Genomic DNA, 17,020 nt, shown 5'->3' with positions numbered 1-17,020 from the left:
TGGTTCGACCCCTAACCTGGGAACCTTCACATGCCACAGGTGTGGCCCTGAAAAGCAAACAAAACAAAACAAACAAACAAAAACAGAAAATCACATCTTCTTGAGACTGTATACCAGCAGCTTTTGGACTGGAACCTACACGACTGGCTCTCCTGGTTCGCGGGCTTTTGGATTCAGGCAGAAACTAGACCATCAGCTCACCCAGGTCTCTACCTTGCTAGCAGATCTTGGGTCTTATCATCTTCTAAAAACATGTGAGCTAATTCCCAATGAAAATGCCTTTCTGCTTCTCCCTCTAAGTGTCCTGTTCCTCTGGAACCCTAACAAGTACATCTGGGAAGGCACAAGCCACAGGTGCAAGGAGGACTGACTACATGAGGACATGATGTAACTCAGTAAAGAGTGGGCAGAATGAGCAGAGGAGTTCCAGATAGACAATCATGGGCACAAAACAGGTTTCAGGAAATAATTATCCAATGGTCATTAAAGGTCATGGTAGGCAGAATTCTAAACATGATCTCCCAAGAGATCCCATCATAATCCCAGGTACTGTAAATAAGAGGAGGGAACACATGCCTGTTTGCATCATGCCGCATGGCTAAAGGGATTTTGCTGTTGTAATTGAGGTTATTAAACCACTGACCTTAAAGCAGGGAGATTAGCCAGGATTACCCCAAAGGGCCAGACCTAAGCTAATCCCAGGAGCCCGTTAAAAGCAGAGAGTTTTCTCTGGCTAGCAGAAGAAGGGAAGCAAGGGAGATGTGAAGCACAAGGAGGATTTCATACACCATTGATTGCTTGCTTGAAGAGGGAGGACCCCACATGAAGAGAAATACAGGCAGCCTCCGGACTCAGAGAGCAAGCAGCACCTGACACCATCCTGCAAGGGCGAGCTTTGGTCCTCCCACCATAGGACGTGGATTCTGCTAATCACCTGGATGGGCCTGGAAGCTGCTTCTTCCCCAGAGCCGGAAGGTAAGACCCCAGTGCAGCTGACACCTTGATTTCAGCCTTGTCAGAGAACTCACTTGATCTGCGCCACGTGTCTTACCTATGCAAACCATGAAATAGTAAATATGTGTTGGTTTAAGTTGCCAAATTTGTGGCAATGTGTTATGTAGCAATAGAAAACTGATGCATGGGTATTTAAGATATTACTGAATTGGATCGGTTGGGCTTAGGGTAATTCTCTGTATTATCCAACCTACTGGGGAGGGTGGGGAATCATTTCTGGCCCAGCTATGAACACACGTACTTCTAAGGGGCAAATGAAAAGCACAACCAAAGTCACAGTGCAGAGAATGCTACCTCCAGTTACTGAAGAGTAACTGCAATACAGAGGCAAGAGCAGAGAGCTTACGGCACGATGCCAACACGAGGACACATCCTGGTAAGATGGGGGCCACACGGGGTGTGAAGGGCTTGGACCCTGGAGCTGCCCACTCAGTCCCTGCCATTAGATAAGGCACAACATTCCCTTCCCAGGCTCTCTACGGGCCAACAACAGACAAGCACATTTGGGTAACTGCAGCTAGTGGCTCTGAATTAAGGTGAAATATAAATTACTATGAAAAAGGGTTTGATGTCATAGACATCCTTGGAGGCTTTAGAGGCAGACAGACTGGCTCCGACACTCTGTGATCCGAGCTGTGTTTCAGGATTCTCATTTATTAACTGTGTGTGAGTGTGTCTGTGTGTGTGCAGGTAAACCACCTCCTCGATAAACAACTCTGACAGATCGTTACAGACCACTGGAGTTAAGATCCGCCTGCATGATTTTCTGTCCTAAGACAGCTGGATCAGCTTCACTGATCCCTCTACCCCCAGAGCGCATGGAACATACGGGTGTTCTGACTACCCCAGCTCCCTGTGCTCACAGCCTCCTACTACCACAGTCCTGCTGACCTCCTGCCTTCAGAGTCAGAGTCAGCCTTTCTAACAACCTCTCGGTTTCTGCCATGTCCTCCCGGTGGGAGTCTTTTGAAATCCCCTAGACTTTGCCAATAACAATGGATTGAAACATCACCTAAGAAAATTGGACATGAGAACCTAATTCATGCATATAAAACTGGTAATTCGATGATTTCATTGTTTTCTTGAATGTCACAAACTCAGGATTTAGGGATCCCATCCGTGAGCCCCCAAACAAGGGAATTTCCAGGTTCAGGCACCCATGTTCATGTCACAGGAACTCAGCTCCCCTGACCTGACTCCAGATCCAACTGCCTCTGTCTTCCCTCAGCCCAAATCCTTGTCTCCTCTTCCTCTTGTCCTCTCTTGCTCTGTAAATGTACTCTGTGGATACTTCTATTTCAGAAATTACATTCCCTTTTGTGTTTGCTTTTCTGTGAGATCTGCAAGGGCTGGGACCATGGTTCCTTTGCTCTTGGCTGATCCGATATGACGTACACTGCACGAAACATGGCTCGGCATTGCTGAAGGTCTGTTGAATTCATGTCTTTCATTTGAAACTCTGGCAGCAAAGACATCCACTTGCACTCTGGGGGTAGGACAGTAGATGTTTTCAATACGGGAAGCACATGGGCAGGTTTTCACTACCAGGTGCCATGCAAATCTGTCCAGAATCTAGGAGGTTTTGGAGAATGAGAGCTGGTTCAGCTGCCCATGTGCCTCTGCACAGCCTGGAGCACAGACGTTAACACACAACATGCCTTAAAGCAACAAGTCCCAGACCTGAGTCATGTGGAAGCCTTTCCACATCTGCCACCCTGAGTATAACGTTACGGGCTTAAGAGTTTACATAAAGTACTATTTTTCATGAGTAAAAATCTAAAAGTAAATAAAATAGTGACAGAACAATGGTATGGAATTTTAAAATTGACATCAGAGACTCTTATAAACCCAGGAACTTTTTTCATAAAAAATTTTTGTGAGGTGGGCCAGACAATTAATTGTGACAGCCATTCTCCTAAATCCCACCTCTGCCCCTCCCCAGGTGTGTGGTGAGCATCAAGTTACCCATCCTCCTAGGCCTTCACTTCCTCATTTGCGCAACTGGAACAAAGGTACTTATGCCACAGGGATGTTATAGAAACAGTCAGTGAGATTTGCAAAGTACCTCAAAGAGCTTTTATCCTCTCTCCTGATATAAATTTAGGAAAGGACAACATAATATAGGATTCCTGTATAAGAATTTGGGGAACTAGGCACATCAGAAAGCTCATCCAAAACAGCAAGTCAAGGATAACTCCTCTGAGCTGTAGGCTGGTAGGAAATGCACTCTGAGCAACGTTAACGTGAAGTTTAGAAACTAAGGGTCTCACGGATGGCCTCTCCTAGGAGATTCTGTTGAGCTCTTGAGAAAACTCTAACAAAACCACTGATGTCTAAGCGTGCCCTGAAGTAAATACCCCGGGGAGAAGGCGGGGAATAGGAAAGGCAATCCGTTTTCCCACAAATCTCCAATTCCAGACACTGAGGCCCAACTCCGAGCCCGGGGTCAGAGGCACACTACCAGGGTGCTCACAAGTGGTGCATCTGCCCAGAACAGGTGGGTTTTATCGGGGTCCTGAAGCTCTTACTAGGAAAGACAGGGTGTGGCCATTTTTCTTGATCCCAGACCTCACTGGTACATACTTTGTGGTCTTTATCAATGGAGCCTGTGAAATGTGCAGAACAGCTCGCTAACCCTGAGAAATCTGTATTTCATCTGAGGGAACTGGTCGCACAGTGCCTGGGCCTGTGGGAGAGAGCAGCACTGATAAGGAAACCACTCACCTTCCCTCCCAGGCCAGTCTGTCTCTGTGCAAGGAAAGGGCATCCTGCCAAGAACAAGATTCTCGCAATCGGAAAAGGCGGCTGCAACAAGGGACCCTCCCCAGGATCCAACATCATCACAAGTCATGAAGGAGTGGAAATAACAATCATTACTGTACTCCGGCACAAGGCCTGGAAACAGCCACCTTCCATCTCCACAAGCAGGAATCCGTCTTGAAGATACTGACATTTTGGCCAAAGGAGCTGGGAGGGGTCTCTGGGATGAAGAGCTTCCGCAAGGGTTAGGAGAAGGGAAGAAAAGTTTGGGGGAGTTGGGTCAGTGAGAAAAGGAAGGGAAGCAGACAGGACCGCTGGGAGTGAATGAAGCAGAGGACTGCCTATGTTGCATTCTTTCTGGGGTCTTGTCCTCACTGAGAGCCTGAGTCTCCCTCCCATTTAAGCAACTTCTGTCAGATCCTGGGCACAGGACAGAATGTCCATGATCTCAATATGCTCCCTTGTGAAGTGGGAAGGCCAGTGTTTCCTCTAAAGGTTTTTCTTACTTAATTATTTATTTTTTGTCTTTTTGCCTTTTCTAGGGCCGCACCCAAGGCACATGGAGGGTTCCAGGCTAGAGGTCGAATGGGAGCTATAGCCGCCGGCCTTCGCCAGAGCCACAGCAACGTCAGATCCGGGCCGCATCTGGGACCTACACCACAGCTCACAGCAGTGCCGGATCCTTAACCCACTGAGCGAAGCCAGGGATCCAACCTGAAACCTCATGGTTCCTGGTTGGATTTGTTATCCACTGAGACATGACGGGAACTCCTCTGAAGGGTTTTTATTAGGATTCAATTAAAAAAGTTTGATGAAGAACTTCTTTGCTGCTCATCATTGTCTGTACTATTAATTCTCTTTAAACTCTCCTTTCAACTATTTCATTACATTCTTTTGCATTCAGGGTGCTTCATTATATAGCTATGTTTTGTTCTCAAAGACACCATTTTATGTGAAAAAGATATATTATGTAAATGTGTATATGTTCTGCACAGATAAAGCAAAAACCACTTAGGGAATGAAGGCCTGAGGAATGGACATGCCACCCTAGGTCATGCTGTGTAGGAAGCACAGAGCTGGCCTAGGAGGGCTCCATGGAAAAAGAGTCAGGCTCCTGGCCCGGCGGACTAGCAGCGTTGGCCTGGCAGCTGACACACACATGGTGCGCACAGAGGTGGCATCTCCTGCAATAACTGCCATTTGGAAACAGGAAGGTTTTCCCCATGACTGTCACCTTCAGAACTTCGCTGATGGATTAATGCAACAAATCTTCAGTAGCGCCTTTCCAGTTGTATCCCAGAGTGTCCTGGATCATGGACTGACCAAGACCACTGAGATGCGGCCCTTGCCCTTAAGGGTATCACACTGTACCAAGGCAGGCTGGCACATTCCTTACATCAACAGATACTGTCTGCATGACCACAGTGTGTGCTCAGCAAACTTCCGGGCTGCTCCAGATAGACCAGTGAGCAAGAGACAAAGATCCCTAAGACCAAGGGCCTCACAGGCCAGCAGGAGCTCTACAGGAGGACAGAGATAAGCAGAAACATTAACAAAGAAGTAAATAACACAGTCTGCTGGGGGACAAGTGCTGTAACAAATGGACCGGGGAGGCCTGGGCAAAGGGGATCCAGGATCCGGTGAGGGTGGGGGAAGAAGGGTCCACTTAGCAATATGCAGTCCTGTGGCCTGGGGAGCCCTCACTGACAAGGCGAGAACCGAGCGAGGCCTCCATGGAAGTGAGGAAGCCAGCCAGGCCAGTGAGGCTGAGGGGCATCCAGGCCAAGGGCGAGCTAGTCCAAAGGCTCCCAGGAGGGAGCCTGGCCGACAGGACCCAGAAACTGCAGAGGCCAGCTGAGCTGGAGCTGAGGGTCTGAAGGGGACGCTGCTGGGGTCAAGTAGGAGAGGAAAGGGCCCCAGATCTTGTAGGGCCCTGGAGACCTTTGTGAGGTTTAGCATTTGACGGGATGCTGAACAGGGAAGCTCTAGCGAGGGCTTAGTTGCTGCATTCGAGGGCTGTTCAGAGGACAGCCTCAGGGAAAAGGAGGGTATAGCAACCAGGGAACTGCAGGGAGTGAGCAAAGAGGCAGGAGAAATCAAGGAGCACTGCCTCTTTGAACCGGGAAACACTCACTTGGACTTGACCGCCACTGGCTTTGTGCTCACGCCCATGACTCCGCACATGGGAGCCCTCGCTCACCAGATCGCAACTTTAGATGTCCTGTATCTGTCTCCGTGGTTCGTTGATTAATCAAAGGAAACAATCGGGGAGGAATTTTTTGTTCTAATCACTTGGTATTTGACAAGTTTCTACTGACTTACTTATTATGGCTCCACTTGGAAGCTACTTCTGTGCTTCAGGAAAAACCAGAGACCAAGGTACATGAAGAAGCCTCAGCGCATGAAATCCCACGTGTGCGGCTGCCTCTGTTTACTCATCTTTCATCATGTATTTCTAATAAACAATTCCTAGGTGCACTAACCTCCATCCTCTATCATCCATGTAGCTTTTCTCACACCCTTTCGTTCAATCCACCTACTCGGAATCCCCGCCGGATGCCAAGTTCACTCACTGTGCTGCCTCAGCAGGAACAGGCATGTATCAGGCTGGCCCCTAGCCTTTAAATGTCTTGCAAACATGCAGACAGATCACAATGGCGCTCCTTGATGAGGGCCACCACAGAATTAAAGGCAAGGGATCCTGGGAAAAAGGCGGAGTGGAACTGAATCTCAGTGTAAGAGGTGGGTGAATACAAAGGGTCAGGAAAGCCTTGGGGGGAGAGTTGAAGTTAATGAGGGAGGGACTTTTATTATCCCCATTTTACAGATGAGAACTATCAAGGTCAAAGACACTCACTTCCTTAAGGCTACATAGCTACTGAGAGACCCAGGTTTAAACTCGAGGGGATGTGGTTGACAAAACACCAATTTGTCACTCTTTGACTACTACTACAATCACTTCCCCGGACTCGGGCTTCCCTTCAGTAGATCTAGAATCCTCTCAGGTATGTGTGGTGACTCTCCTGAAAGCCTGGGCCAGTTATGAATACCATAAGGCCCTGAGAAGGTCTGCAACATTCTGTCTGTGGTCAAAGGTCCTCTCAAGAGCTCCTCTGTCTTAGAACTGTTAACAACAAATCTAAAACATGGCACAAATGGACCTACCTACAAAACAGAAAGGGACTCACAGACATAGAGAACAGACTTCTCTTTGCCAAGAGTGATTAAGGGAGCAAGTGGGATGGACTGGGAGTGTGGGGTAGATGCAAACTGTTACATTTAGAATTAATAAGCAATGAGATCTTACTGTAGAGCATAAGGAACTATGCCCAATCTCTTGGGACAGACAATCAGGAAGGTAATATAATAAAGGGAATGTATATATATGTGTATATATATAAAATGTGTGTGTATATATATTACACATACACACATATATATGTTTGACTGTATCACTTTGCTAAGCAGAAAACGGCACCTCATTGTAAATCAAATATACTTTAATGAAAAATTTAAAAAATTAAAGAAGACTATAAAATCTGAAACCAGGACCATGAGAACCGAAAATAAGCAAAAATTGAGGAAATTAAAGACTACTATCTTCAGAAGTCATTCATTCTGTTATATATTCTACAACTTTAGCTATTTCAAGATTTTAGATTATAATGGCCATTACTAATAATTCTACAAATAACAAATGCTGGAGAGGGCATGGAGAAAAGGGAACCCTCCCTCACAGTTGGTCTGAATGTAAACTGGTACAACCACTATAGAAAACAATATGGAGGTACCTTAGAAAACTATACATAGAACTACCATATGACCCAGAAATCCCACTCTTGGGCATGTATCCAGACAAAAGTTTCCTTGAAAAAGACACATGCACCTGTATGTTCATTGCAGCACTATTCACAATACGCAAGACATGGAAACAACCTAAATGTTCCCTGACAGATGAATGGATTAAGAAGATGTGGTATATATACACAACGGAATACTACTCAGCCATAAAAAGAGCAAAATAAGGCCATTTGCAGCAACATAGATGGAACTAGAGACTCTCCTATTAAGTGAAGTAAGTCAGAAAGAGAAAGACAAATACCATATGGTATCACATATCTGGAATCTATTATATGGCACAAATGAACCTATCTACAGTAAAGAAACAAACTCATGGACTTAGAGAACAGACTTGTGGTTGCCAAGGAAGAGGTGGAGCGAGTGGGATAGACTTGGAGTTTGGTACTAGTAGCCACAAACATTTGCATTTGGAATGGATAAGCAATGAGATCCTGCTGTATAGTACAGGGAACTATATCCAACCACTTGTGATGGAACATGATAGAGGATAATGAGAAAAAAATATAAATATTTATAACTGGGTCACTTTGCTGTACAGCAGAAATTGATAGAACACTGTAAATCAACTATAATACAAAATAATAAACATCTTAAAAATGACTTTACGCTGAGTAAAAATTTTATCATTTTCTAATACAATGCCCAAACCATATATTTTAGGATTCCTTGGTATTTTATTTATTTTCTGGTGGTTGATATTACTATTGTGAATGTCATCATTTCCCCATCATATTCTCTACAGGATTACTACTCACATATACGAATGCTCTTGGTATTTTAACTATGTTTACTTATGTCTCTCATTTAAAAAAATTTATTTTTATATCTTTCTTAGGTGTTTCCCAAAAAGATATTCCTACCAATTGCAAAGAATGAGAATTTTGTCTGCACCAAAATGGTAGGATTTGCCTCTTTACACTCACTGGAAAGAGGATCTAAAATAATATTTAATAATATAGGTGATAATGGGCATATTTGCCTAGATGCTGATTATAATGGATCTTGCTTCTAGTTGTTTAACATCATTTGTGTATTTGTGAGTATGGACACACTGAGGAATATAGCCTGCTAAAATCTATTTTGCTAGTTTTCTATTTTTAAGGGCTGCACCTGTGGCATATGGAAGTACCCAGGCTAGGGTTTGAATCAGAGCTGCAGCTGCTAGCCTACACCACAGCTGTAGCAAGGCCAGATCCAAGCCACATCTGTGAATTACACTGCAGGTCACGGCAACGCTGGATCCATTACCCACTTATTGGGGCCAGGGATCAAACCCACGTCCTTATGAATGCTAGTTGGGTTTGTTACTGCTAAGCCACCATGGGAACTCCTTCCTAGATTGTTTTTAACCATGGACTGTTACTTCCCTCCAGATGATTTTTGATCACCCAAATAGCATTAAAATATGGTCGTTAGCAGTAGTACGCCCACGGGTTGAAGTCATTCTCTTTATGTCTCCATTGTATCATAGCCTTCATATGTTTTTGTTATATTATGCCCACATATTTTTGGCATCTTGCTCTAGATGTTGACAGTAGTCTTGCCACCGGGAAGAGAATCATTTTTATGAGCTCTTTTGGGTACATATGGGCTGGAGCAGACCCTGGGAAGCTGAACTAACTGGTTATTTAACTCGACTGCAAAATTTCTTAAACAGTTTCCAAGTACCTTTCCATTCCGTTTCCCCTTGATGAGTGGATTATGTCACTGGAAAAGTGAGTTGCTGTGATCCTCCTTACCTGAGACCAGCAGAGTTTCTGTGGGGAACAGAGAGACAAAGATGACTATGGCGCCATGTGGCAAAAGGTACCGGGGCATCGGAGGTCTTGGCCATAACGCTGTGGTGAGAGCAGGGAAACAATAAGGGAAACTAACAGGGAGGAGGAAGGCTTTCGGTTGTGACAGCTGGGGCTGTGGGCTGGGCAACACTTCTTGGCCAAGGGGGCAGGATGACCAGACAGAGGTGAGTGAGCACCAAGTGGCCTTGCTGGAGTCCCAGGACCAGAGAATTCCAAACATCAAAATGTAAACTGTGAAGGGATTGCCTTAGGCGTGTTTCCCAAAACCTCAACCAGTACTTCTCAACGAGAAAGAGAGAAGGCTGGGGTGTGGGGAGGATGGAGAGTCCTGGGATTTACTCAAAGCTTCCTTGGGGTGGTTCTCCAGCAGTTGGGTGACCATGACCTAAAGTGCAAAGGTCTGAACTAAGTAGGTGAAGAGTTTTCTGATGAGGAAACCCACGGAGGGGCCGAGGTTGGGTAAGACGTCAACAGGGGTTCGAGAAAGGTGGTCAGTTGTGGGCTGTGTCAAGCTGCCTGGCAAGGCGAAGAACCTGTTGAAGAAATAAAACTGCATGATATGACTCAGCAAAGATTATTAGGTGCTTTTTGCCAAGAAAACCGAGGATCATCTGCACAAAACCGGGGCCTTCCAAGAAACAAGCCAGCACCCTTCATGATGGGTGACGAAAGTGACGGTGACCAGACTTACCCCGCCATCTGTCCTGCGTGTAAAAGGACTGCGTTTGTGCTTCCTGCAACCCGGTGGCGAGGGTGAGGATGAGGAGAAACAGCCGCGTCTGCCTCAAAGGCACACGTGGACAGAAGGGTGGCCAGAGTCACAACGCAGTGAATGTCCCCCCGCGGGATGGAGAGTCCCAGCCCGCTGGGCGCGGGGCGCGGGGCGCCTGCGCAGTGGGCCCGAGGCACAGGGCACAAGAGGGAGCCCCGAGACCCCCGCCCCCGCCCCTCGCCCTGCGGCGAGGACGCGCACGCGCCTCACCTCGCTCAACCCCGGCCCGGAGCCTGAGGAGGGAGGGAGACGCGCACCACAGACGCGGGTGGGCTCCGTGCAGAGTGGCGGGCTCGCGGCTCCCGGGCGACGACGGCGGCGCGGCGGCGGCGGCGGGGACGGGGGCGGCGGCGGCGGCGGTAGCACCGCCCCTGCTCAGGCGTCTGCGCCCAGGACCCCCGGCCGGCCGCGCGGGGGACGGAGCGACTGACGTACCTCGCGCGCCCCCGCCCCCGTCCCCGTCCCCGCCCCCGCCTCATCTTCCCCGAGCTCCCGGGGCTCGCGGGCTCAGGCGCCTCTCGCTCCTCGCCCCTCGCCGCGGCCCTTTCTCTCCCGAGCGCCTCGGAGCGCCTCTGCTGGGCGGCGTCGGGACCCGAGCAGCGGCGGGAGGGCGGGCGGGCGGGCGGCCGGCGCAGGCGGCCCCGAGGATGAAGTGCAAGCCGAACCAGACGCGAACCTACGACCCGGAGGGGTTCAAGAAGCGGGCGGCGTGCCTGTGCTTCCGGAGCGAGCGCGAGGACGAGGTGCTCTTAGTGAGTAGCAGTCGGTACCCGGACCGCTGGATCGTGCCGGGCGGGGGCATGGAGCCCGAGGAGGAGCCCGGCGGTGCGGCCGTCCGCGAGGTGTACGAAGAGGCGGGAGTCAAGGGGAAGTTAGGCCGGCTCCTGGGCATTTTCGAGCAGAACCAAGATCGCAAGCACAGAACGTACGTGTATGTACTGACTGTCACTGAGATTCTGGAGGATTGGGAAGATTCGGTGAGCATTGGGAGGAAGCGAGAGTGGTTCAAAATCGAAGATGCCATCAAGGTTCTCCAGTGCCACAAACCCGTGCATGCCGAATACCTGGAAAAACTAAAGCTGGGCGGCTCCTCAACCAATGGAAACTCCGTGGCCCCGTCCCTGCCAGAGAGCGCTCCCTAGTATGTACCGCTCCTGCACAGACGTCTGCTTTCCGCCTACCTTACAATAAATAGTGCCCGGAGCACCTCTGAGAGCGTGTGCCCTCTCACCGGGAGGAGAGAGGCTTCTTTTGTTTCCTTGGCAGACCTCTGAATCAGGCTTGCAAACTGTCTCAGTGGCCAGGCACTGTTTGTTTCCAGGCAATTTGCACGTTTTTCAGAGGCTTTTCAGAATCTCTTCTTGGTAGCCCTGTAACATTTCGGAAAGCCAAAGTCACAGGAGTGTTTTTGTTTGCTTTTAAAGGTGCTCACCCGGACTCTATGTGTGTGTGTGTGTGTGTTGTGTGTGCATGCGCGCATGTGCTTGCGCGTGCAGGTGCGTTGCGTTTTGGGTACCAGTCTTGTGGTTTGCGTTGTAGTCAAGGCCTTGGAAATCGGATCACTTTGGTTGTGTGGCATTTTCAGTCATTTTTTCATAGGTGGTTTTCTCATTCACAGCTTTCACCCTAGTCCGCAAGCCCTTCTACCGTGGGAATTGATTTGAAGGACCAGTTTTGTATTTCCAAAAAAGTGTTTCTGAAATTGGACATCTCGTGCTTTCTCACTGAGCAGTCTTCAGAAATGTGATCTCATTTGCCCTTTTCGGAAATTTCTCTATTCGTGTGTCGATATTTGATTTTCAGCACACTTTTGCAACTGGTCATTTTTTACCTCTTACTTGAAAAACGACCATTTTCCCATATGGCCCAAACGTAGCTTAGCAGAATTTTATTTTTTTAAGAGTAAACCCCCCTGGGAAGGTATTTTTAGCCACACACGTCCTGCTCTGTACCTGTTCATGAAAACTATTCAGAGTATGATTTACCATGGTCAACTTGCAACTCCCATTGCTTCTGTCTCAGTGCCCTAGAACAACCATGGTTCTCTTGACCTAAACTAGTCTTTGAACGAAAGTTCTTTTGTATATTTGAATTTGTGATAGTCTCCTTAAACTTGTCTGAATACCAGTAGCCAAAGGAAAGGAATATTACATGGTAATTACGTCCCAGTGGACTGAGTTAGCTTTCATGATATTCAGGTTGTTAGAGGCTTCTCAAACTGTTAGGACACCTGAACACTCTCTCATAAAGATTTAGGATAAACGTTTTGTGTCACACAACAAACTTTCTTGGGCGCCAGGTTAAAAGCTCTTACATTTGCTTCAGTACTTGTTTGTAGTTAGGGGTTCTGTCTAAAGTGTATAAGCCTCTCTTCTGCAACTACCTTTTTCCATCTAGTCATATCCGCAGTTTGGTAGAGGGAAAATCTACATTCCGAAGAGGCATCAGGGTAGAATGGTCATTCGATATATAACACTTGAGCACTTTTAAAACATCCTCAAGAGTTCCCATTGTGGCTCAAAGGGTTAAGAATCTGATTAGTATCCATGAAGATGGGGATCTGATTCCTGGCCTTGCTCAGTGGGTTATGGATCTGATATTGCCGTGAGCTGTGGTGTAGGTCACAGATGCAGCTCAGATCCCACAGGGCTGTGGCTGTGGCCCAGGCCAGCAGCCACAGCTCCCATTAGACCCCAAGCCAGGGAGCTTCGATATGGCTCAGGTGCAGCCCTAAAAAAGCAAATAAATCAATCAATAAATCATCCTAATACTAAATAATAAGTATAAGGTAGAAAATAATGGTTATTCAAAACATTTGTTAGTCCTCAAAGTAACCTTTTTTTAAGCACAGTTATTCCTGCTGAAGATTTAAAAGAATTTACCCTTTGTTAAAAAAATTCATAGTTGTGTGTACTGCTGTACTACATATAGAACAATTGACAAATCTTACAGCTTAATGAATCTTTACATAGTGAGCACATATATGTAAGGAGAGTTCAGTTCAAGAATTACCATTGCTTGTAACTCAAATCCCATTGCATTCCTCTTCCTAATTAGTACTCTGCCCTCATGTCTTTTAAGACCATGGAACAGTTTTCCTTTTGAACTTTATATTGAATTTTAGAACATATACTCTTTTGTGCTGTCCCCTTGTGTGCTATATGTGTTTTATTCTTCAAAAGACTCAATTTTTTTTTTTCCATTTGGTTGCATTTTAACTCTCCAAACTAGTAACATGTTTATATGATTGCTTCTAAACTTGGGTTTTATTCCACTTTCTAAAGAAGTTTGGTACCACTGTTTTGAAAACAAATCTTATTATACATTCAAGTACAGATTAGGTATAAATTTCTATTCACAAAACATTTTCTGTACTAATGCTATTAAACAAAATGAGTGTGTTTTTAAAACCCATAACAGTTTTATTATCTAAGTTATATTGTTTGATTAAATATGGTTATTGAGTACTTTTGTTTTTTCTCTATGAAAGTGCTATATATCGAATATATGTTTGAGCACATGTTTTTGTTTCCAAACAAATTGACTTTTACTATTCATACAATCTCAAATAGACCCAAATATATTTCCCCCAAATAACTAGTTATTCAAGAAGATTCTTAAATTCTGCATTAACACTAACACAGCAGATATACTGGGTTCTTATTTTACAGACATTTTTGCAGATAAATATCCCTTCAACCTGAAATGCTGTCACAAATACTTTGGAGCCTTAACTTGTTATTCCTAGAGGTAATGATGCACAATCTTACTTGGTTTTTAAATTAAGTATCTGACAAAGGCAAAAGTGCACAACATTCATATTAACCTTTTATTTAAAATTTATCCTACAAATAAATATATTGTGGGGTTTAGGTATTTTTGCCAGAAATACTTAAAGTATGTTGTGCTGTTTTTTCGGAGTTGACTCAGAATCATTGAAGTAATTTTTGTGACATATTCTTTGGAACCTAGCCTAGTCAGAATAGTTTAAAGTTCCAAGGAGATTTTTTTTCCTTTAAGACCAACAGTTTCAGGCTAAACAGGTGAGCAGAGTTCATAGAAAATTTCTACTACCCCAGTGCTCCAAAGATTGATGTACAGTTGGGATTTTTTTCCCCTTCTTTGAGTGTTAAAAAGTCATTTATATGTTGTTTGGTTGGTTTTTGAGCCCTCCCCTTCATAAAATAAGGAAAAAGAATACTCTTCACAGGTAATGGAAGTTTGTAGAAATGAATCAGAAGTATGTTTTCTGGGAGTTCCCTTGTGGTACAGGAGGTTAAGGATCCAGTGTTGTCACTGCAGCAGTTTGGTTGCTGCTGTGGCGCAGGTTCGATCCCTGGCCTGGGAACTTCCACATGCCACAGGCATGGCCAAGAATTTTTTAATTTTTTTAATGTATATTAAAAAAATCTCTAAAGATTAATATAGATACACTGGAACACTGGGATTAATTGGTGCTGTGTTTATAATGTATAAAAATATTTCAAGAAATAGTGTCTGTACATGTACACACACACAAATAATGGGTATTTGGCTGAGCAGAGAGAGCTTTTACTTCCAGGCATCCCATATGGGGGAAGCCACCAGGCACTACCACTTTCTTCAGTATTTTCTCGATAGTTGTCTCCTGATAAAACTGGTATACTACAGTTAGCAGATTTTAAATGTTGCATGGGCACACAGCACAATGAGAAATGGAAAAGTCAGTATGTTGACTGAAGTAAAACTCGGTGTTTTTATGAGAGTTCGATGTGACAGAAAGCACAGTGTAGCTTTGAAGTCAAACAGGCCAAGGATTTAAAACTGATTCCAGTTTTTGCTAATTCTGTAACTTCAGCCAAGTTAGCTAAATAGCAGGTGCTCGGGTTTTTTAATATAAACCTAAAGATATTAAAAATAGTTAAACTTCATAAAGTTTTCCTCTGAGAAGCCTTTCCTGACCACCTGGGTCAAGATAGCCCCTTATCTGTGTGTCATGGTTCTCACAATTTATTGTATTCACCTATTTTCATGGCTGTGTGGTCATGGGACCACAACATTTTTGATGAGTAGGAACCAGCCTGAATTTCTATAAGCCTAGAGTCCAGAACGTGGCATTTAGCATTTTTTTTTAATGTCTTAGATGATCCTCTCGCCCTTTTGCAAAACCTCTGGTATCACTGCTTTCCTGACTTTTTTGTTTTGTAATATATATTGACCTGTAGCTCCCTCAGCTGCTGATCCAGACTTGCAATGCCTCTGCATTAGATAATTCTCTGAAGGCTTTCCACATGCGAAGTGAGTGATGCCGATAATAAGCCCTCTGTAAATGTATCGGTTGAGAGAATTGCCAAATTAGTATAAGCCTGCTAATTGTATGTTGGTTTGTTTCTTTAGACGAACAGCAAAGATATCCAAGATTGCTTTGAAAGAATCATTGATGTGAACCATTGATCAATGGAATTGTCAAGTATAGGTGAGCGCTTCCATGTTCCCAAGGAGACAGCTCATCTGGTTTTCCTCCTACATCTTGGGACACTCCTTCCCTGTCTATTCCACTGATTCCTTTTGGCCCAGTGGTTGTACTGTTGTACATGAACAGACTCTTATTCATCACCTGTAGCCTTTTGCTGTGCTCTTTTGATGTGTCTGCCTTCTTCAATAGACCATGATATCCTGGAGAGCAAGGACCATGTTTCCTTTCTCTTTGCATATTCTACATCTGAGACACTACTTGAAATATGGTTGACATCACTGAAGGTTCTTTGATTTCAATTCATATTTTATAATCACTACATGGCAAAACATTTCCCTTCCAATCCGGTGCTAGTAGAGTATATGCTGTCCAGGCACCACGTGCGTGGCTTTTCTGTATCAGGTGTTTCAGAAACTTTTCAAGGCAGTTGTAAGATGTTCAAGGACAAGAATGATTCCTCATGTTTCTATGTCATACCACACGGTGGTTTAAGATTACCCATCACTTAAGGCAGCATTTTGTAAAATGAGTCCTTTGCGTAACAACCTCAGTGTTTTTGTGCTGTTGTTACTTTGCTTAAAATTTTATTCAAAAAAAAATCACTTGCTATAAAACTAGCTAAAAATAAATACAATGAACACAAGATAATGTGATTTTTTAAAAAAGTATAAAATGATATCCAAATAATAGATTTACCATTTTTGCACTTGTCCTAACCATTTCTTTCATTCTTAACATCCCTCTGGAGAAAAGATCGTTTTTCTCATTTTAAAGATTTAATATACTGTATTACTTGATGCCAGAGGCAACAAAGACTGCTGTAGGCAGTTTCCAAAGTTAATCACGCCACTTAGTTTGCCTAGGTTTCTTTTGCATCTCCTACTAATTCAGTTGGCCACAGTTTTCATACCCTTTTTCCAGTACACTTAGCGAGTTCCTCATCTCACCTGGTTGGTTTCTGCAGAAGAGAATGCAGAGGGCTCAGAGACAGCTAAATTGTCACTTGGAAGAGGCACTGATGGAAAAAAAAAAAAAAACTTCTGTGAGAGGGGAACAGAGAATGAAAAATTTAGAGAGGGCTTGAATCAGCTACCTCCTGGAGAGCAACTTTAAGAAAATGCCAGAGATATTCAGAGGAGATTTTCCAGAGTTCTGCCATGGGGTTTGTGATGTCAGCACTCTTCCCCAGCTCCCTGCAAAGGCCCTTAAAGTGGCTTTAGTATGGTTGTTTTCTTTCTTTTGCATCGTAAAGCAATCACATGGGAAAAAACCTTGGGCTCCAATTGAGCGTTACACCCTTCCTCATAGTACCAGTGAAATGTACTGATTGTTTCCTTAATCCTTACAGAATTTTAAAAA

General features: G+C 44.9%; 2 protein-coding genes across 6 annotated transcripts in view; one reads left to right on the top strand and one right to left on the bottom strand.

Annotated features, from left to right (window-relative positions):
- The window catches only part of LOC146394595 (uncharacterized), a 25,833-nt gene extending 15,287 nt beyond the window's left edge, over positions 1–10,546 (bottom strand). Inside the window, exons 1-4 of one of the 4 annotated variants that reach the window (XM_085007930.1) lie at positions 10,126–10,298; positions 9,877–9,967; positions 9,304–9,392; positions 1,477–2,500 (exon numbers count right to left, since the gene is read on the bottom strand). In XM_085007930.1, coding sequence (XP_084864056.1) covers positions 2,320–2,500; positions 9,304–9,392; positions 9,877–9,967; positions 10,126–10,133 — 369 coding nt within the window. In that variant the 5' untranslated portion in view covers positions 10,134–10,298 and the 3' untranslated portion in view covers positions 1,477–2,319. Of the gene's footprint in view, positions 1–1,476; positions 2,501–4,287; positions 9,393–9,876; positions 9,968–10,125; positions 10,299–10,416 lie in introns of those variants that run through there. The other 3 variants (XR_014835410.1, XR_014835411.1, XR_014835409.1) reach the window with 3 other exon arrangements.
- NUDT11 (nudix hydrolase 11) lies at positions 10,449–17,020 on the top strand. 2 transcript variants are annotated; one of them, XM_003360326.5, is made up of 2 exons: positions 10,449–11,347; positions 15,583–17,020. In XM_003360326.5, coding segments are annotated over exons 1-2 (495 nt in total). In that variant the 5' UTR covers positions 10,449–10,853; the 3' UTR covers positions 15,584–17,020. The 2 variants fall into 2 exon arrangements, 1 of the variants encoding a protein (XP_003360374.1); XR_014835407.1 differs by having other exon boundaries at positions 10,684–11,630.

This window comes from Sus scrofa, chromosome X, assembly GCF_054392235.1.
Source record: "Sus scrofa isolate SSC_HxYL_T2T_F1_AM1 chromosome X, Sscrofa_HxYL_maternal_Yorkshire_Landrace_v2.0, whole genome shotgun sequence".
Classification (NCBI taxonomy): domain Eukaryota; kingdom Metazoa; phylum Chordata; class Mammalia; order Artiodactyla; family Suidae; genus Sus; species Sus scrofa.
This window is presented reverse-complemented; position numbering and strand designations above follow the sequence as displayed.